Here is an 18577-nt window from a genome sequence, read left to right as displayed (position 1 = left end):
TCATCATTTTAAAAAAATGAACTGGAAATAAGAATTAACCAAAGGATATATGGGGGTTTACATGGTAGGAGGAGGTTTCCCAAGGGTCGAGTGTCAGGGGAGCAGGAAGTGGGAACAGAGAGGAAGGTACATGTCTTGGCACCCCCTCTCCGCCCTGCCCATGTCCCACCACACACTCAGGGCTACAAGTCTTGGTAAGAGAAAGGCGGCAGGTCCGGGACACAGGCCGCCAGGTGGGGGATGCAGGCCACATGATTGACACTGCAGAGCCCAGCATCCTGGCCCTTCTCAAAGTAGACGCTGCCAGGGGAGAAGATGGAGGGGTCCTCATCAAAGAAGTTATAGGGTCGGAGCAAGAAGCCAACTCTGTTCCCCAGAGTCACTGTGTTGGGGACATCCTCAGCGTGAGGGATGTGCAGGAAGCTGGCTGTAACCCAAGCCACCAGGTCCTGCAGGAAGAGGAAGAACTGGAGACTCTGGAGGCGAGATCCAGAGAACCCCCCCCTCAGCCACAATCCCCAATCTCCAGTCTCAGCCCTGCTTCCACCTCTGCCCAGCCGCAGGCCCAAATAACAGGCATGGTAATCCATGTGAGAAGCTGTAGGGTGGTCCCAGGGCTAATCTCACCCCCAGGAGGGATGACCCATGTTGGTCATCAGGGAACTCCCTGGCGGGCCCCTAATCTAAGAACTGGAAATCTACCATTCCCTCCATCCTACAGCCAGGGGCCGGGCAGCCAAGACACCAGGCTTAGGGGAGCTCCTTTCCTCTGGCCCGAGGGCTACCAACCTCTCCTAACAGGGTCTCATTGTTGATGAAGTCAGCAAAGGCTGCAGTGGGTGTCCAGATGTCATTCTGGTAATAGATGCTGCTGCTCTGTGACTCCTCCTCCTTCCTCCGGGTCACCACAAGCTGGTATCTGACCAGGAATGTTGTAGGAAGGTGGTGTCAGAAAACGTCAAGGGCCTTTCAGCCCAGAAATCCTTTGGATCAGATTCTGTGTGAGACCATTCCCGTCCCATATCTACTTGGATCTGAGAAGAGGTCCAGGGGTGAATGATCGAGGTTAGTGAGTTGGGGTCTTCAGGAGCTGGGATGGGAAGGGGACCAGTCCTTCCCTACCACCCAGTGCCCAGGGCCCTCCTCACCTCCCCCAGCTGAGGGCCCTCTCCATGTCGCTGTCCAGGGGCATGTGTATGCCAAGAGGGCTGTGGATCTGGATTCGGTACCCGCGCTGGTGACCCCAGGAATTAGTCTGGTTGCTAGCCAAGTAAAGGTAGCGGGGAAGGGGGTCCCCCAAGAAAAAAGCTGTCAGGTCCTCCCTTCCCAGGACCTGCCGAGTCAGCTGTGGGCGCTGCAGTTGGTGCTCCGGACTCCAAGGGGCTGCCACAGGTTTAAACACCACGTCTTCAGCTACCACCCAGTTTTTCAGCCCTGCCAGGGTGAGGGGAGGGAGAGGAGTGCCACAGCAGGTGAGACAGGTCCCTTGTTTTCTCCGTGATGCCCCCTGCACTGGCCTGACAAAGGACAGCAGAGCTCATCAGCTCTGCGCTGGGAGCCAGGTCTGGACTTGAGAGCTAGCCCGCCTTCTTTGAACTTGCCCTGTCCAACACAGTTACCACCGGCCACAAGTGGCTCTTTCAATTTAAAAAATTCAGTTCCTCAGTCACACTATCTACATTCCAAGTGCTCAACAGCTACGTGTGGCTAGCGGCTAACATATTGGACAAGGCAGACATGTAACATTCCATCATTGCAGAAAGTTCTATTGGCGCTGGTCTACCCAATACACTTTGGACCAATTGTTCGCTTCTCTGATTCTCACTCGGTGAATCGCTACAATGGGCATAAGGAAAGCTGTTCTGTGGCTGAGCTCTGTAGATGCGAAAGCACACACAGGTGGCTAATAACATTCTTCTAACTATGAAAGGGATATTTGTCTTGGAGAAGCCGGATGGGAAAACCCAGTCCCCTTCCGTGGTGCCCTGCGTACTCCTCCTGGCTCTGAGACTTTGATTTTTTTCCTCAGTATGGCAGGTATCACTTTGTCTTTTTTACAAGGAAGTAGATTTATATCTTTAAATTGTCTGGGAGATCCCTGGAACACTTATACTCTTTCTGCAGGTTCGGACTGCTAGTTCCTTTGGGCATGACTCGTATGAATGTGCTGGCACACAGGGAACTCTCCTGGAGCCAGCGCCCCTGCCAGTTGTCCTGTGTGCAGGGGCCTGACACAGACTCTCTGGCCCACAGCACCAGCCTGTGCTGCACGCTGGTCCAATAAATGTGATTTGGTTTTATGTCCTAAGACAAGGCTCTTCAATGCCAAAATGCTGGAAAGAAAACTTCAAGTCAGAAAATAGTCATATTCCAAATATGTCCAAGAATAACCTAGTTAAAATGCATGATTTAAAATAGCATTTCAATCATGCTGTTTTCTTAGCTCTCTCCCCTCCACCCGCACAGCACACACACACACAGATGCACACACACGCCATCTTTATACTCAAGAGAATATGGAAATGTTTCACAAGAAATATGCTGTTACAGTGCATTATACTTGGACAGCCACTTCCTGACCCATCTCCCCCCACCCTCCTTAGTTTCCGTAACTGAAAAATGGAGAGGGTGTGATGGATTCCCAATTTTCTTTCTGGGCCTAATAGTCTAACTTGATTAAGTTAATTATTTTGTTCTGGACAAAAATCTGTCAGGAGCTTTAGGTCCCCTTTGTGCTTAGAGCCCTACTTGAGAAATCCCTTTCTACACTTGCAGCAAGCCTATTGCATGCCTGCCATGTCACCAGAGAGCCCACTGCAATGACACGTGCTGGCAGGAATAGGATGGTCCTCCCCAGGAGGTGGATGGGCCCCTGTCTTGTAATCTCAGTTGCCTGAAATCCTGCGGAGCAGCCCCCAGCTAGCACCTCCTTTTCTCAGGCCCCAGGACCACCTCCACTCTCAGGAAGCTCTTTACACAGACTACTCCCTATCTCTGTTCAGGCCCCAGCTTCCCCCACCTCCACTGACTCTCAGAATGAGGAAGAACTCAGAGCCCCAGCTCCAGCCGTGTCCAGCCTCAGACAGGCAGGGCAAGGGCAAGTTCACCACCCACAGACAGGCTAAGGCAGCCAGCTAGTACAGCGCAGCCATTACATCTGGTTTCACAATTGCAGCGGGTCAGAGGGGCTGGGCGGGGGAACACTCTCTACCTTTTGCCAAATACCCAATAAGCCCAGTATTTAGGCTGACTGCAGTTGAATACAGTCAGATCAGTCCCTGCTGTTGCCACAATAAATTGTGGTGCTGGAACGCCACCCTCTTGCCTCTTCCGGCTTGATGTGGCTTGATGTGCGGGTCTCCCTTCCCTCTGGCCCACCCCAATGCTCAATCCTCATCCCCTGGGCACTCACCTGCCACATCCAGGTCCAGCTTGAAGTGGAAGGCATGCGTGTGCACCGCCCCCAGCACTCTCTCCCCAACGCGGTTCCCAAAGAGGAGGCTCTCCTCGCCCCCGCTCAGGAAAGCAGTGTTGATGTAGCCCGTGGCATGGACCCGCCCTTCAAGCGCCCCATTTGGGTGCAATACGAAGTCCCAAATGTAGTCATAGTTGCCTACAGAGGACACGGACCTGACTACAAGGGCCGAGCCAGCCAAACCACCATAGAAATGACTCTGAAGGTGACCGTGGTGCCTGCGGAGGGGTAGTCCCTGGGCCTCCTCAAACACACACACAGCCCCCGGGAGCAGCTGGACTGCCCCTTTGCCCACTAATACGTGGATGTCCACCATGGTAGACTGATAGGGGCAGTCCACTCCCCGCACCAAGCCCCGGCTGTGATGGCCAAGTCCATAGCTGCTATCCAGGTATCGGGTCATCATTGTCTTGGGTGAATCGGCACCATAGATAGAAACACACTCCTGGACACTGACTTCATAGGCCACTCGCTCACCCTTGAACCGAACATCAAAAATCCTCATGCCACTGAACACCCCATGGCCAAAGGTAAACGTCCAAAGGGAGGACGCCACTAGGTTCCCTTGCACACTGTACCGGGAGCCCTGAGGTGAGAACTGAAGAGGGGGAAGAGGACCTGGGGAGACCCGCGATCGCAGCGATGAGGCCCCATCTGGCAGGGGTAGAGGAACTCTAACCACTTCCAGCCGGCCAGCCTTAAACTCCCATTCCAGCTGACCCAAGTCTGCATAGTAGTGCCCAAGGTAGAAGACCTGCTGGACAGCCCAGCGGGCAGGGTCCAAGGCCCTGTGGTCCAGCAGTAGCTCGAGCCCCACAGGGTGAAGGAAAATCCCAACACCTGAGATGTTATGGTAGAGGGCTATCCAGGTAGCACGGTCCCCTGAGCGCAAGCCACGAGGGGTGGCGTGCAGAGCTGCCAAAGTGGAACCATTGTAGTTGAAGACAGAAGCCAGGAAGACTGGTGCCTTGGGGAGCTCCACCTCTTTCAAATGCTTCCACATCTGGGCAGACTCAGTTCCCAGCACGGGGCGCCGGTGATAGGGCAGGGGGCCCCCGTGACGCTCCACAGTCACGTCCCGCAGGTAGGAGGGGTGCGGCAGCGGCCCCACCAGCAGCTCAGTCACATTGGGCTGGGGTTGTCCACCAAAGAAAACGATGGCCAGTGCTTCCCGGGCAGGCGGGGGGCTCCCCCTGTCCAGGTGGGCCAGGGCTGCAGCCTTGGGGGGCAGCTCCAGCTCTACCGAGAAGACGCAGTTGTCTGAGGGTTGGGCCTGAGCTGCATCCACCAGGCCTGGCCCTAGCTTCTGGGTCAGAAAGCTCATCACAGCCGTCAGCTCTTCTCGGCTCAGGTCTGCAAACAGCTGGCTCTGGCCAGGGTGTGTCCAGGGCTGGGCACTGTAGGATACAGAGGGGCAGTGGGGAGGCTGGCTGGAGCTACGTTGGCTGGTCAGCAAGACATAGGCCAGGGCAAAGACAGTAATGAGGGACAGTGCCAGGAACACGAGGACTACCTTGAGATTCATGGTGACTGCCGAGAGCTGAAATGAGAGTCCCGCCAGCTGCTCCTTCTGCTTACTGACATCAAATCAGGGTTTATATTCAGTAGGATGGATAGGAATAGTGAAAACTCCACCCTGTGGGTTGGACGGGAAATTTCTGACCTTGATTTATATAATTCTGCTCCAATTTTCTGTTCTGTGGTTTGGCTCAAGGTACTACTTCCACGTGCATAGCCTCTCCCCATCCCTGAACTCCTCCCAGCAGCACGGTCAGTACCCACTACCGATCTCCATCATTTAGACCAGATTAGAGGGCATTTGTATATACACTAGACTCTACCTTCCACCCAGAATGGGTCTGAGAAGTATGCAAATCTCAGACGCCCAATCAAGTCCCACGTACTACATGCAGCCACTCTAACTGTCCACTTTCCTACCTCCTGGCAGGCACTCCCCTCCAGTATTTCCAGGATCCACTGCCCAGCTCAGCAGTAAGCACTGTGTTCTGCCACATGCCTAAGACCAAGCCCTTGATCTGTAGTCTCAGGCCTCTTCCGTCTAGTCGGTGAGAAAGGAGTGGTGAAGGCCTGGGCGCAGCAGTCAGATTTGTACACCAATCGCAGGTCCCTAAGCTGTGTGACCTGAGGGGAGTTACTTATCGTAAGTCTCAGTGTCCTCACCTATAAAGAAGGGATAAAACTACCCCAGAGATTCACGGAGAGTAAATGAGATCAGGCGCGTAAAGTGCTTAACAGCCTGGCACGGGCAGGCATTCAAAAATTGTCAGCTACTGGTAAGGATCTCTGAAACAGAATAGGGCAGATGTTCCTCCATTGTTCAAGACCTTAAATCCCTTTCTGCAGAGACAACAGATACCAGATCATTGGATACCAAAATGCTCCTCTGCAAGGTGGAAGTTAAGGAAACTTTATTTCAGAGGGAGCTAAGGTCCTAGATACCCCTCCAATTCATTTGAAAACCAAAAACCAGGGGTCCCTGGCATCTCCGCAAGAAACTTAAAACATTATTCAGAAGGAACTTTTAGTATAGAGCAAAGAAAATGACGGGGTCGGGTGTGCCTTGAACCAGGTGATTCCCCACACACGGAACTAGAGCGGCCTCTACTGGCAGTTCATGGGTATCACTGGGGAGGGAAGGAAGGAAGGAGCTGGGATTTTGCGAGGGTAGAAGGCAGCTTAGCTTTGGAAAGAGCTAACTTTCATTTAATTCAGACTGAAGACAAATGAAGGACCCACCCTTGCCTCTTGGTAGGCAGAAGCCTCAGCCTTTCCATTATTCCAGAGAAAAGAGGCAGCTCAGTTGGTATAAAGACACCCAATAGGGTGGCTGGAGGTATATGAGGAGGTGGGTATCCCAATGTGCACACACGTAAGTGTGGGTATGTTCCTGGACACCAGAGCATCGCATCAGGGTCTGCAGCTTTAGAAAGAGGTCAAAGTACCTGTATTTTTAATAATTTCTTGACATGGTAAAAGAATTTTACATTACGATCCAAGGGTGGTAAGGTGAGGAGGAGGGGCATGGGAACAATCCAACAAACGAAAAGGGAAACTGAGAAACACATGGTGGGAGGACGGAACATTTTAGCTGGAAGGGGTCTGAGGGTGGGTAGGGGCATTGCCCAACTAAAATGCAATTGGTTTGTTACTGAGTACTATTCATGGGAAGACAGCATCCTAACTCCTTCTCTAGAGCACACTGGGAGGAAAAATGATGCATCCAGATGGAAATATGATTGGGGGCTGCAAGACAGAGACGGGGGTAGAATAAAAGTCAGCAACAGACACAGAGAATCACCAGCAGACTCTCCAGTAGTGGTAGAATAGAAGTGGGGGTTGATGAGGGCTAACACAAAAGCTGTGACAAGTGACATCTCTGGAAGATTTGAGAGATAAGAGGCAACTCTTCTATGGTTTTGACTTGCCCAGCAGATTTCCACATACACACAATGTGTACATGCATGTGTGTGCATGCACACATATACACACAAGTGACCGCTTTCCCTGGAAGCACAATACTATAAAGAAGAAAACATTTTTCCCAAAGGGAAAACCCAGTAGGAGCAGCAGCATCTGGCCTCACAGCTGCAGACACCCCCACCCCAATTTACAACTGGCCTGGGAAGAGGAAACCGGGATTCAGAGGACCAGCCTTTGCAAAAATGCCCCAAAGGACCCGAATCACAGAGGAAGGGGAACCCACTACCCCTGCTTCTCATCTTTCAGTTGTCCTCCAACTCACCAGCCTCGGGCACCAAGAGGCTACAATACCAGGAGACAATGGGCCCTGGTGGATGAGAACTAAGACGCCTAACACCTTCTGAACGGGGGGTGGGGGGGTGGGGGGGGTGGGGGGTGTGTGTGTGTGTGTGTGTGTGTGTGTGTGTGTGTGTGTGTGTGTGTGTGTGTGTGTGTGTGTGTGTGTGTGTGTGTGTGAGTGACAGAGACAGGGTTTGGGGGGGTGGGCAGGGCTGGGGGGAGGGGGGCATCAAGTAACAGAGTAGGAAGGCATGTGTGTGCTGCATGTGTGTACGTGTGTGTATATGACACACATATGTGTATGTGAAAATCCTAGTTATAAAAACATCTGAAGCAGCTAGGGACTTGGCAGAAGGTCTAAGGTGTTTCTTGTCATGATCAGGTTCAAGGTGCAATGTATATAGATGGGAAACCCGAAGTCATCACCAGGGCAACTGTGGCAGGAAGGATGCAACGTCCCACTGTCAAGGGACACTAACCTCCCATCAGGAAGAAAGGAGCTGGTCCCCCACACTCTGCCCCAGTTCCTACAAAACACCTAGCACTCTCCTTCCAGTTCCCTCAGTTTCTAACCAACTGATCATCAAGAGGAAGAATATACAAAGCCCAAGACACAGGAGGAAGCCAGGGAGAAAAAACACAAGTATTCTTGTGCCAATATCCTGCGTACATAAACCTGGAGGTCTCCAGAAATTAGGACAGGGGGGCGTGGGGTACTAGGGAAGGAAATAGAAGAGTTCCTGAGGCCTGAAAAAAGAGGTAAACACGTCACAGAACTACATGAGAGTTTCATTAGGCTCTAACTAAAAACAGAGAGAGGGGTGATTACTACTTCCAGCCAGTTTCCCCATCACGATAGTCATGTAACAAACCAAGGCAATGTCGGTCTTGAGCCAGACTCACAGAGTCCCCTGGCCCTGGCCCTGGCCTCAGTACAGTGTCTCTGCATTGCTGCTCCGGGGCCGTTTGATCTTCTCGATATTTTTCAGGATCATGTCATGTAGAGTGACCTGGGAGAAGAGGGATCATGGACTCACATGTCTGTTGTACCCCTACCTCACTAGGAAAATAAGACACCGCCACAAACTCCCAAGCAATCACTCACATAACCTGGATCTCACTCACCTGAATCTGAATTCAGCATGGCTGCCCTACTACCAGGGCACACCTGGGTATATCCAGGGCCCAAGGTGTGCCCTACCCCACACACACCTGGGTATATCCAGGGCCCAAGAGTCTAATACATTACATTTACTGAGCACATAACATACCAAGAATTGCACTGGGTCCTTTAATGTGTTAACTGAAGTTTGAGATTAAACTTGCCCAAGGCCACACATTACAGGTAGGATTGGTTCTAAACCTAAGCCTGACTCTAACACCCACATCTTCACCCCTATTCTATGTTGTGCCCTTTCCCATCCAGGTAGAAAGAAGGGAGATGCCCAGCTAGATACCTTCAATGACCTCATAGCTCTCAACACTTGGCTAATGGGCAGAATTTGTTCCACTCATTTTACCTCCACCCCCGCCCTCCATCTCAACCTCCAGAGAGTGGCAAGAAAATGGTCACCAGAACTAAGAGAAGCCAGAGCAACTGTGGGCAGGGACCAAGGTTACTTACATATTGATTCCTTAGCTCTGATATGATGAGCCGAAGGCTGATATATTCTTTCTCATCAATCTCTGTCACGGTGCGGCGATAGTCCTCCTGAGAGCGGGGCGGAGAAAAGGCTAGTTCCCAAAGCCTGACTGTCCCCACATGGCTCCTCCCAGGAACAGCCACTCCTCCCGGTCCTACCACTTCCACCCTCGGCCCACAAAACCCTTACTTACCACATGGGGATATTTAGCTATTTTAGAAACCAATTTGGCTCTTGTAATATAATATCTGGAAGGAGAGAGAAGAGGAGGAAGCTGCAGGAGACCCTGGACAGTGCTTACCACCTCATCAGCCCCCAATTCCCGGGCCAAGCCCAAGCAGCCCTACCTAGATATCTGGTCCAGATAAGATGCAGCTTCACTCTCAACAGTTCTTAGTTCTGCAACTGTCTCCTCCTGAAAAAACAACTGAGTCAAAAGTCACTTCCATATCACCCCAAGGCAGACCAAAGAGAAAGGGAAAACAGAAAAGCAGGGGAGATGAGATTACCTCCCAAACCTTCCTCTCCAGTTTCTAATGCAAGCACATTACCTGAATGGACACCCCAAAGTTGTTCCCATCTTCTATCCTAGGAATCAGGAGTTGTACCCACATTTTGACCTGGAGAGTGAGGAGACCAAAATATACATATGAGGACCTTGGCCTTTTCTACTGAAGCCACGAAGTATACAATTCATGCTGCTGGGGCCAGATGTCAGGAGCACAGGAGCCAAAATAGACTTCCAATTCCCACATCATCTCCACGCCTCCAGCCCCATATCCATCATCTTGCATAGTTCAAGCCAGGCTATTTGGGGTCAGCCCCTGCCTCACCGTGTTGCATTTCTCGATCAGCAGCCGGATCTCAGGCTTCACTTTTTCAATAATGTCCACCAGCTGCTGGTTGCTTTTTAGCATCCCATTGGGCATCACGAACACCTTGGTTCCTGGCAGGGACATGAGGAAGGTTAAATGATTTGGATGGAAGGCAGGACATAGCACTCCACCCCTTTCTCTCTTTCCCAGACCCATGAGATGCTATGACCTCTGCCTTTTATCTGTCACAACTCTATCTATAAACCTTGACACCCCCACGAAATCAAAAAGAGAACGCATGGATTAGCAAATGGGTGTCTAAAGTATCCCAAAACTCTGAAGGATAAAAAAATTAAAATATGCTCTATAGACTTAATGTACCAACTATTACTGAAGAGGAAAAAATGATATGGCACTGTGACTTCTGTGAAAAATCTGTGATGTGTAGCCACTTCCAACCTCTCTCCCTTGGCAGTCCACAATAAGACAAACCCTCCCTATTAACTGGAAAATTAGGTTTACAGTGCTAAATAATGACAATGCTTGGAGGACTTGGGAATGCTAACGTCTGGGAAATAAATTCAGATCCTGCTTCCTGGCCAGGAGAACACAAGATTCATCCTGCATCTCAGGGCTGCAGGCCAGGAAAGGCTGGGGTGGGATACAGTGAAGGGAGCTCTTACCCTGGAAGGCCTCTTCACATTCATCCAATCTTCGCTTCTTGTAAGTGGGCTAAAGATACAAAAAGATGGGAATTAGTCTGCTTGACACCTACATCCCCATCATAAGCTACCCTTCGAGCAAGTTTTATCCCTTCCTCGACCCCATTATTAATTTACACACAATTTACTAAGCACATACAAGGCTTTAAGAGAAGATTCTTGGGGCCTCCCTGATGGCGCAGTGGTTAAGAATCCGCCTGCTAATACAGGGGACACGGGTTCCAGCCATGGTCTGGAAAGATCCCACATGCCAGCGAGCAACTAAGCCTGTGTGCCACAACTCCTGCACTCTAGAGCCCACGAGTCACAACTACTGAGCCCACGTGCCACAACTACTGAAGCCCACATGCCTAGAGCCCATGCTCTGCAACAAAAGCCACCACAATGAGAAGCCCGTGCACCGCAAAGAAGAGTAGCCCTCGCTCGGCACAACTATAGAAAGCCCGCGTGCAGCAACGAAGGCCCAACGCAGCCATTAATTAATTAATTAAAAAAATTCTTGCCACAAAGCAACTTAAACTCTAGTTGGGAAGACCAACCTTTCAAGAAATATAACAAATTAAGCAATTAGGGGTAATTCCCTGGTGGTCCAGTGGTTAGGGCTTGGCACTTTCACTGCCAGAGGCCTGGGTTCCATCCCTGGTTGGGGAACTAAGATCCCACAAGCCGTGCGACATGGCCAAATAAGTAAATTTAAAAAAATTTAAAAATTAAGCAATTGGGCAGGGGGATACTATAAAAAACAGGAAAAATGAAGCACTGAATGCAGAGTTAGGATAATTAAGGGAATAAATACAAATCTGCTGGTTCCACAATGAAATGCGATATTCAATCAACAAACATATATTTAGCACCTGCTATGTACCAGAAACAATGCTAGGTGCTGGGGATACAAAGATAATTAAGATAGTTTCTGCTCTCCAGAATTGCAAGTTCTATCAATGAGACAGTAATGCAGACAAAGGACAATACAGTACAGTGTCATCAGTGTTATAATAAAATGTGGATATATAGCTGATAAAAACTAGGCACTAAAGATACACAAAGACTAGGACTGCAGTTACATAGCAAGAAGAACTGTTCATTCCATAACAACACTCAAGACACTGAAACGGGTAAGAAAAGTCTTGCCTAGAGTCCGGGGGACAGACCAGATCACCTGAGGGAACCTGTAGCTATTTGTCCTATTTTTAAACTCACTCTACAGAGTAACATTAACATATTCACTTCATGCTACAAATGAAAATCAGGATCTAAAGGGGGTGTACTTCAGTCATAACATCTGTAAGAATCCTCATTCCCAGATCCAAATCCCACTGTCCCCTCTGTATATGTTCACACTGAGCAGGGAATAATGAACAGAGAACCTACTGCTTCCGAACACAAAGATAAATATACGACACTTACACCGTCCAGTCCATCATGGCTATTGGTGAGAAGAATGGGGTCAGGGACTGGGAGATTCATGTCTGAGTGGATCTGAGTTAGGTCATGGATGTTTAGGATTGGTTCCTGAAAGAGAGAAGCCCACCCCGAAAACATTAGTTTTTTTCCAAGATGAACAAAGAAGTATTTCATTTAAAGGGCAAGAAATGAGAGCGCTTTACAGTACAAAACAAAACAGAATTAACACGTGATTTGTCCCATTTGACAGAAAGACCGGGGCAAAAAAATGGGGGAATCTGAGAAAAAGAAAAGCGTCTCTCACCTTCAAAAAACTATCAAGTTCTAACAATTTCTTTGGGAAAAAATTTGCCACCAAGTCTTCTGCCTAAAGATGAGGGAAAATACAACCGAATTAGTAACTGTGGGAAGGTCTGTCTCTACAGGTATCTCTCCTCTGGGGAACTCCCGACTATTAACCAACATTCATTTTTCTATTTATTTCACTCACCTCACTTGTGATCCGTTCCCTGAAAGAATCAACCTAAAATTAATAAAGAAAACAATTCACTATGAGTAAGTCAGTACCTGGCAACAGAAGTATGGGCAGGATGGGGAAACCCAAATCCAACTGTCTTCCCCTCACCCTGTAATCGTAATGAGAAGCTGAGAGGCCCCCAGACTGCAAATACTTTTTTTCTGAGGATCCATTTCTCCATCTCAGGAGAAGGAAGCCGGGCTTGAGGGCAACACCCGCCTGTCTTCCCTCCCTCCCTCCCTGTTCTGAAGCTGTCTGACTTTAAGAGCAGACAAAAGACAGGTAGGTGGGGGAGGTGTGAGCTCACAAACGTTGTCAACCACCATCCAAACCTGGCCCAGGATACGAGGCAGGCCTGATGCCAAGGGCAGGGGCAGCAGCAGCGTCCGGAGGCGGGGACGCTGCTGGGCTGGGGGACTTCCAGCTGTCACTGGCCTAAAGAACTTAAGTCCACCACGTGTCCGCAGAGGTCTCCCCGGGCTCTCCACTATTAGACGGGGTACAGAAGGCCATCCCATATTATCCTCTCCCCCGATGCTGTCCCGGGAGTGGGGGGCTGGGCTGAGCCGAGCGGAAGCTCAGGGCTGGTGTCCCCAGGGAGACAAAGACGCCGTGGGGAGTGGGGAGCCGGTCAGACTGCTCGGGGATCGAAGCGAGGGGTAAGGAGGCCCGGGCCGGTGCCGTTACCTTAAGCTTCACTTCCTGATCCACCTTCAGCAACGAGGCCATGGCCGGGCCGGGCCGTGTCCGCTCCGCTGGAGACCGGAGGCGCTGTGGGCTCCGGGGAGGGGGTCAGAGGGAGGCGGGAATGTCGGCTGCTTTCGGGACGCGGCCGCCCTCGCTGGCTCACTCACTGCTCTCTCGCTCCCTCCCTTCGTGCCGTCCGCCCGCCCGCCCGCCTGCTGCCTGTGCCTTCTGCCTGCTCCCTCTCTCGCTCGCCCTCCCGGCTTTCGCCGCTCACGCCGGAAGTTACGTCACAGACAACCGCCGGGATTTCGGCGAGGATGCGCACAAGCCCTGCGCAGCCGCGCTGAGGTTCGGCTCTGGACATTCTTATTTCCGGGCTCCTCTCCGCTCTACGGGTGAAATAAAAGGGAGTGCGGCCAAGGGTGGTTTAGTGAGATCTGAGGCTCAAAGAGACTCGGGGATTACTTGCTTCTCTGTTATCCCGGCACTCGCCTTCTCCGAAGGGACCTTCGGAGCCGCTACCGCCTCGAGCGTGGACCCGACCGACGACGCCGTCGCGCCCCAGTGACGCCGTCGCGCCTCGACCTGAGGAAGCCGACGGTCCCCGCGCTGGGTTTGGGGCGTCTAGTCTGTGATTTCTGCCGCCTCCTTCTCTTGGCCGGAGCTCTAGTGTTAGGCTGGAGCCTAACAGAAGACAAGTCCTGTTGCACCAGGCTTCCCAACCTTTCTCTGCCATGTAGCCACTTAATGTCATACACTTTCACCTCAGTGATCAACTGCCTGATGGATGGGCAAATTGATGCCTGGAGGCCGGTAGTGCTTGTCCAAGGCTGCACAGTGTTTCCAGAAAATCCAAGACCAGAACTCAGATCTCCTAACTTCTAGGGCAATGCTGTATCCATTTTCCTCATGGAAGGCAGAGTCTCTAACCCTTAATTCACCCTCTCATGGTCTCTTAACATTGGTTATTTCGCTCTAAAATGGACTAGGCTCTGAGACAGCAGTGTCTCAGAGGCTAGAAATAATGTGTCACTTATGTAAGTTAAAATCTTCTAGCAGCCACATTAAAAAGTGAAACAGGTGAAATTAGTTTTAATCATATTTAACCCAGTTTAACCAAATATTATCATTTCATCATGTAATCAATATAAAAAATATTAATGAGATCTTGTACATTCTTTTCTCATACCAAGTCTTTGAAATCCTGTATGAATTTTACACTTACTTGCACATCTCAGTTCAGAGGAACCACATTTGCAGTACTCAGTAACCATATGTGGTTAGTGGCTCCTGTATTGAACAGCACAGTTTTGGGAAATCAAAGGTAAACAAGACTCAAGTTCTCTGGTCTCCTGGGACTTAATACTTGGGAAAGACACCAGAAAGTAAACTGACAACATAATTGCAAAATTTGATAAATGTTAGGGGAAAAATGACTGACATAGAGAATGCCAGGGGTCTATTTTAGTTAAAATGGCCAAGAAAGGCCTCTCAGATGAAGTGACAGGCTAAAAGGGTGTAAAAGGGTTAGCTTGGGAAGAGTGATGGAAAGAGGCTTCAAAGGTATGGGTGCAGCACAGGGAAATGCCCTGGGGAAGGAAAGTGGTTGTCCAGTTGAAGAAATTTTTTTAAAGAGCATATTTATTTATTTATTGGCTGCACTGCCACCAGGGATCAAACCCGTGACTCCTGCAGTGGAAGCGTGGAGTATTAACTTCTGGACCACCAGGGAAGTCTCCGTTGAAGAAATTGAAAGACTAGTTAGTTAGTTGGGGGTGGGAGTGGGCTGGGGAGGGTTGTTAGGAAACAATTTGGATTAAGTGCAAAGGCAGGTCATCTGATTTACATTTTATCTTGAGCACACCTCTGTGTTAAGAGCAAGGGAGGGACTTCCCTGTGGCGCAGTGGTTGGGAATCCGCCTGCCAATGCAGGGGAGATGGGTTCAAGCCCTGGTCCAGGAAGATCCCACATGCCACGGAGCAACAAAGCCTGTGCGCCACAACTACTGAGGCTGCGCTCTAGAGCCCACGAGCCACAACTACAGAGCCCACGTGCCTAGAGCCCATGCTCCCCAACAAGAGAAGCCACCGCAATTAGAGGCCTGCGCACCGCAAAGAGGAGTGGCCCCTGCTCTCTTCAACTGGAGGAAGCCTGTGTGCAGCAACGAAGACCCAACGCAGCCAAAAATAAATAAATTTATTTTTTTAAAAAAAAGAGCAAGGGAGGTGGTGGGAATACACAGTTAAATGAAGTGTGACTGACTATGGCCTCTGGAATCAGAGAAACCTGCCTTCAAATCCCACCTCAGCTCCTTACTAACTGTGATATCTTGGGAAAATTACTGAAATGCTGAGTCTCAGTTCCCTCATCTGTAAAATGGAATTTCAATTATTATTAACAAATAGTATGCAATTTTGTAGGGTTGTTAAGAATACTGGAAATCACATATATGTAAAAGAACTAGTACAGTGCCTGGATACAAGGCAGGCACTAGATAAACAGTAGCCATTATCAGACAAGCTACCTGTTCATGCTTAGCATGAACTTACCTCATGCTTACCTTAAACTATATAATTATTATCAGCCCCATTTTCAGACTCAAAGTTCTTTTCCACTTATTCAAGACCACATACAACATAGCCCATACTACCCATCTCGTGCATTAACATCTAACGGTTTTCCGCCTTTTACCCCTGCTTTCTGTTACACTTGTCCCTAGTAACTTTTCAACTCTGATCTGGAACTTAACTTCAGGAATGCTTTCCCAAATTAACTACATCCTATTTTAAGTGTGCCATTACCCTGCATTTCTTTCAGAATTGATAACTTCAGCTTGAAAACTTAATGTGTTTCTGCTTGTTGAAATATGGCTTTGTTCTCAAATAATTGTATTTTGTCTTCTTCAAGTAGGGTTGTAAGAAGACAGATACACATTCCTTTTTTATTTCCCTTTCTCCTCCCTTATCCAAGTGTTTTATGTAATGTGCACTCATTTGTTTATTTATTCAGTGAACAATTGCTGAGGGCACTGCTACATTTAACAAACTATTCATTCCTGGGTGCTTATGAATCAAACATGATCACTGATGACTGGTCTTATTTTAAATTCATGTCCACAACATTCAAATGGGTGCTCCTGGGAGTCTCAGGTGTTCCTTGGCTTGGAGACAACCATCTTCTCCCTGTGTCTCTTCACATGTCTTCCCTCTGTTCATGTCCACCTTTGTGTCCAAATTGCCCCTTATTATAAGGACAACCAGTCATACTGGATTAATGACTTAATGACCTCATTAACTTGATCATCTGCAAAGACCCTATTTCCAAACAAGGTCCCACTCACAGGTACTGGGGGTTAGGACTTCAACATCTCCTGGGAGAACGCAATTCAACTCATAACACCTACCATTATCTGAAATCACCGTATTCATTTGTTTACATGTTTATTGTCAAATTCTCTCCTCAAGAATATAAACTATTAGAGCAGCTCACCAGTGTATCCTCCCAGACCTAGACGAGTGACTGGCACATAGCAGGTCTTCAATAAATATTTGTTGAATTGATGACAATATGTTGATTATTCACAATCCCTCAGGCACTACACATACTGATTGTCATATATTCTCTAAGCAGCAGAGCACACGGAGAGTTTACTACGTGCCAGACATTGCTCTTTGTGCTTCATATTATTAGTTCATTTAATCGTCACACTACCCTATGTGACGTACACTATTATCCTTATTTTAATCTTTTCTCTCTTTTTTTCTTTCTTTGGCCGTGCCGCACAGCATGTGGGATCTTGGTTCCCCAACCAAGGATCGAACCCATGTCTCCTGAAGTGGAAGCACGGAGTCCTAACCACTGGACCACCAGGAAATTCCCTATTAATCTCATTTTACAAATATGAAAACAAGGTACAGAGTGGTTGAATAACTTGCTCAAGGTCAGGGTTGGTAAATGACAAAGACAGACTTCCAAACACACAGTTGTCATCTCTATAGGCCCTACCTCTCCAGAAGCGCTTTACGTCTCCCCGCCTTTCTGAGATGGTGTTAGTGGCAGCCACACAGGAAGAAATGTGGGACTATGAATCCGCCACACGAGGCCTAAGTGAAAATTCTTTGAGGATGATTCCACCCATCTCCTCTAGAGGGGGTCTCATGCTGAAAGATCCGAGAGGAGTAAGGGTTGTAAAGACCATCTCTAATTAGCAATACCAGGAGAAAATCAATCTAGTCCCACATATTACATGTGATGCTAATTATAGGAGGATCGTACACATTTAATATATTAATAGGAAAGTCACTTCTGGAAGTGGGAACAACTTTCTAAGCAATATAAGTCATCAAGAAAAAAAAGCAGATTTGAATTCATAAAAACATAAAACGTCTGCACATCTGGAAAACACCTTAGTTAAACAGACCATTCAGACAAATTAATGAAACATACTGAGAAAAATACTAAGAACCTAATAGACAAACAAGCAAAGGACACAAACGAATTTCACAAAAGAGGAAAACCTTCACAAAAGAGTCCATATTTACAAGGAACCAATGATATATCAACTAAAATAACAAGGAAGAGCAATTTTTTTGCCCTCGTCCCTCAACTATATGATATCTAATACTGGCCAAGGCATCGTGAAATAGGCTCTCTCATACATTACTGGAGGTACAATATAATTATGTGCAACCACTTTGGAAAACAATTGCTAACGTTAATCAAGAGACCTGAAATAGCCAAACTCGGTAATCCCAGTTGTGAGGTTCTATCATTAGGAAACAGTAAGCTCTTCACTGCAGCATTATTGTAATCACCAAAACTGGAAGCAATGGAAATTTCCAGCAACTAAGAAACACATTAAGGTAGCGCACTTGATGCAGTGTAATGCAGTCATGAGAATGACAATTACAAAAACTGTATAGCAACATGGGAAAATATTTATTATGTAATGTTAAAGTTTAAAAGCAGGATACAAAAACTGCACATAGATTACAAACATAAATACAACCTTGTTAAAATACATAGGGAAAAAAACATCATAATGGAAAACATAAAAATTATAGTGTGGTGAGATTATGGGTAATTTCCTGACACTATTGCCCTAACTTCCTGTATTGTTGTATTTTCTTTCTGTAAAATGTTTAATTTTGCTGTAAATGAGTTATAGGTTTATTGTTAAAAAAAATCTCACAGTACAAACTTGTATGAAGTAGAAGTCTCTGTCCTGTTGTTCGGTGAAGGACACTGCTTGCTGTACATCATTTCATATAACATAACATTTAACATGTCATGTTATATACCACATATGTTACGTTGTTTTCTGTACAAATGGAATCGTATCATGTTTACTGCCTATAACTTTTCTTATTTCAATTGATAATCATCTCTTGCCTCAATTCATGCAAAACCTCCCAACTGGTCTCCCTGCTTCTACCCTTGCCCTCCTTCAGACCATTCTCAAAGTAGTCAAATGAACCAAGTAAAAAGCAAGTTACTTCATTCTTTCTAATGGTTGCATAGTATTCTGCTGAAT

The 18577-nt window shown here is 48.1% G+C and overlaps 2 protein-coding genes across 4 annotated transcripts; both read right to left on the bottom strand.

Annotated features, from left to right (window-relative positions):
- Window positions 1–171: 171 nt before the first annotated feature.
- On the bottom strand, window positions 172–5006 carry AOC2 (amine oxidase copper containing 2; the record flags this gene model as incomplete). 3 transcript variants are annotated; one of them, XM_079905326.1, is made up of 4 exons in its annotated part: window positions 172–449; window positions 790–919; window positions 1149–1434; window positions 3413–5006. In XM_079905326.1, 4 exons carry the CDS (start codon window positions 4998–5000, stop codon window positions 183–185), a joined length of 2271 nt encoding a protein of 756 aa, XP_079761452.1. In that variant the 3' UTR covers window positions 172–182. The 3 variants fall into 3 exon arrangements, with proteins under 3 accessions (XP_079761452.1, XP_079761450.1, XP_079761451.1); XM_079905324.1 differs by having other exon boundaries at window positions 172–476; window positions 3413–5000; XM_079905325.1 differs by having other exon boundaries at window positions 1230–1434; window positions 3413–5000.
- An 875-nt stretch (window positions 5007–5881) lies between these two features.
- Window positions 5882–13514, bottom strand: PSME3 (proteasome activator subunit 3). Its single transcript, XM_079905282.1, has 11 exons — window positions 13044–13514; window positions 12330–12362; window positions 12144–12206; window positions 11843–11947; window positions 10397–10445; window positions 9732–9844; window positions 9450–9518; window positions 9246–9313; window positions 9092–9146; window positions 8880–8966; window positions 5882–8265 (listed from the first exon to the last, which is right to left on the bottom strand). Exons 1-11 carry the CDS (start codon window positions 13083–13085, stop codon window positions 8185–8187), a joined length of 765 nt encoding a protein of 254 aa, XP_079761408.1. The 5' UTR covers window positions 13086–13514; the 3' UTR covers window positions 5882–8184.
- Window positions 13515–18577: the final 5063 nt, after the last annotated feature.

The sequence above is a fragment of the Stenella coeruleoalba genome (assembly GCF_951394435.1).
Source record: "Stenella coeruleoalba genome assembly, chromosome: 19".
Classification (NCBI taxonomy): domain Eukaryota; kingdom Metazoa; phylum Chordata; class Mammalia; order Artiodactyla; family Delphinidae; genus Stenella; species Stenella coeruleoalba.
The sequence above is the reverse complement of the archived record's forward strand: the minus strand, read 5'-3'. Positions and strand labels throughout refer to the sequence as shown.

What these genes read in the sequence shown, in the direction of transcription:
- PSME3 (XM_079905282.1), bottom strand. Translation starts at nt 13,085, where the DNA reads ATGGCCTCGTTGCTGAAGGTGGATCAGGAAGTGAAGCTTAAG. An exon ending in TATCTGGACCAGATATCTAG is followed by an intron (nt 9,147 to 9,245) that starts GTAGGGCTGCTT and finishes CTCTCCTTCCAG; the next exon opens with ATATTATATTACAAGAGCCA. An exon ending in TAGCTAAATATCCCCATGTG is followed by an intron (nt 8,967 to 9,091) that starts GTAAGTAAGGGT and finishes CCCCGCTCTCAG; the next exon opens with GAGGACTATCGCCGCACCGT.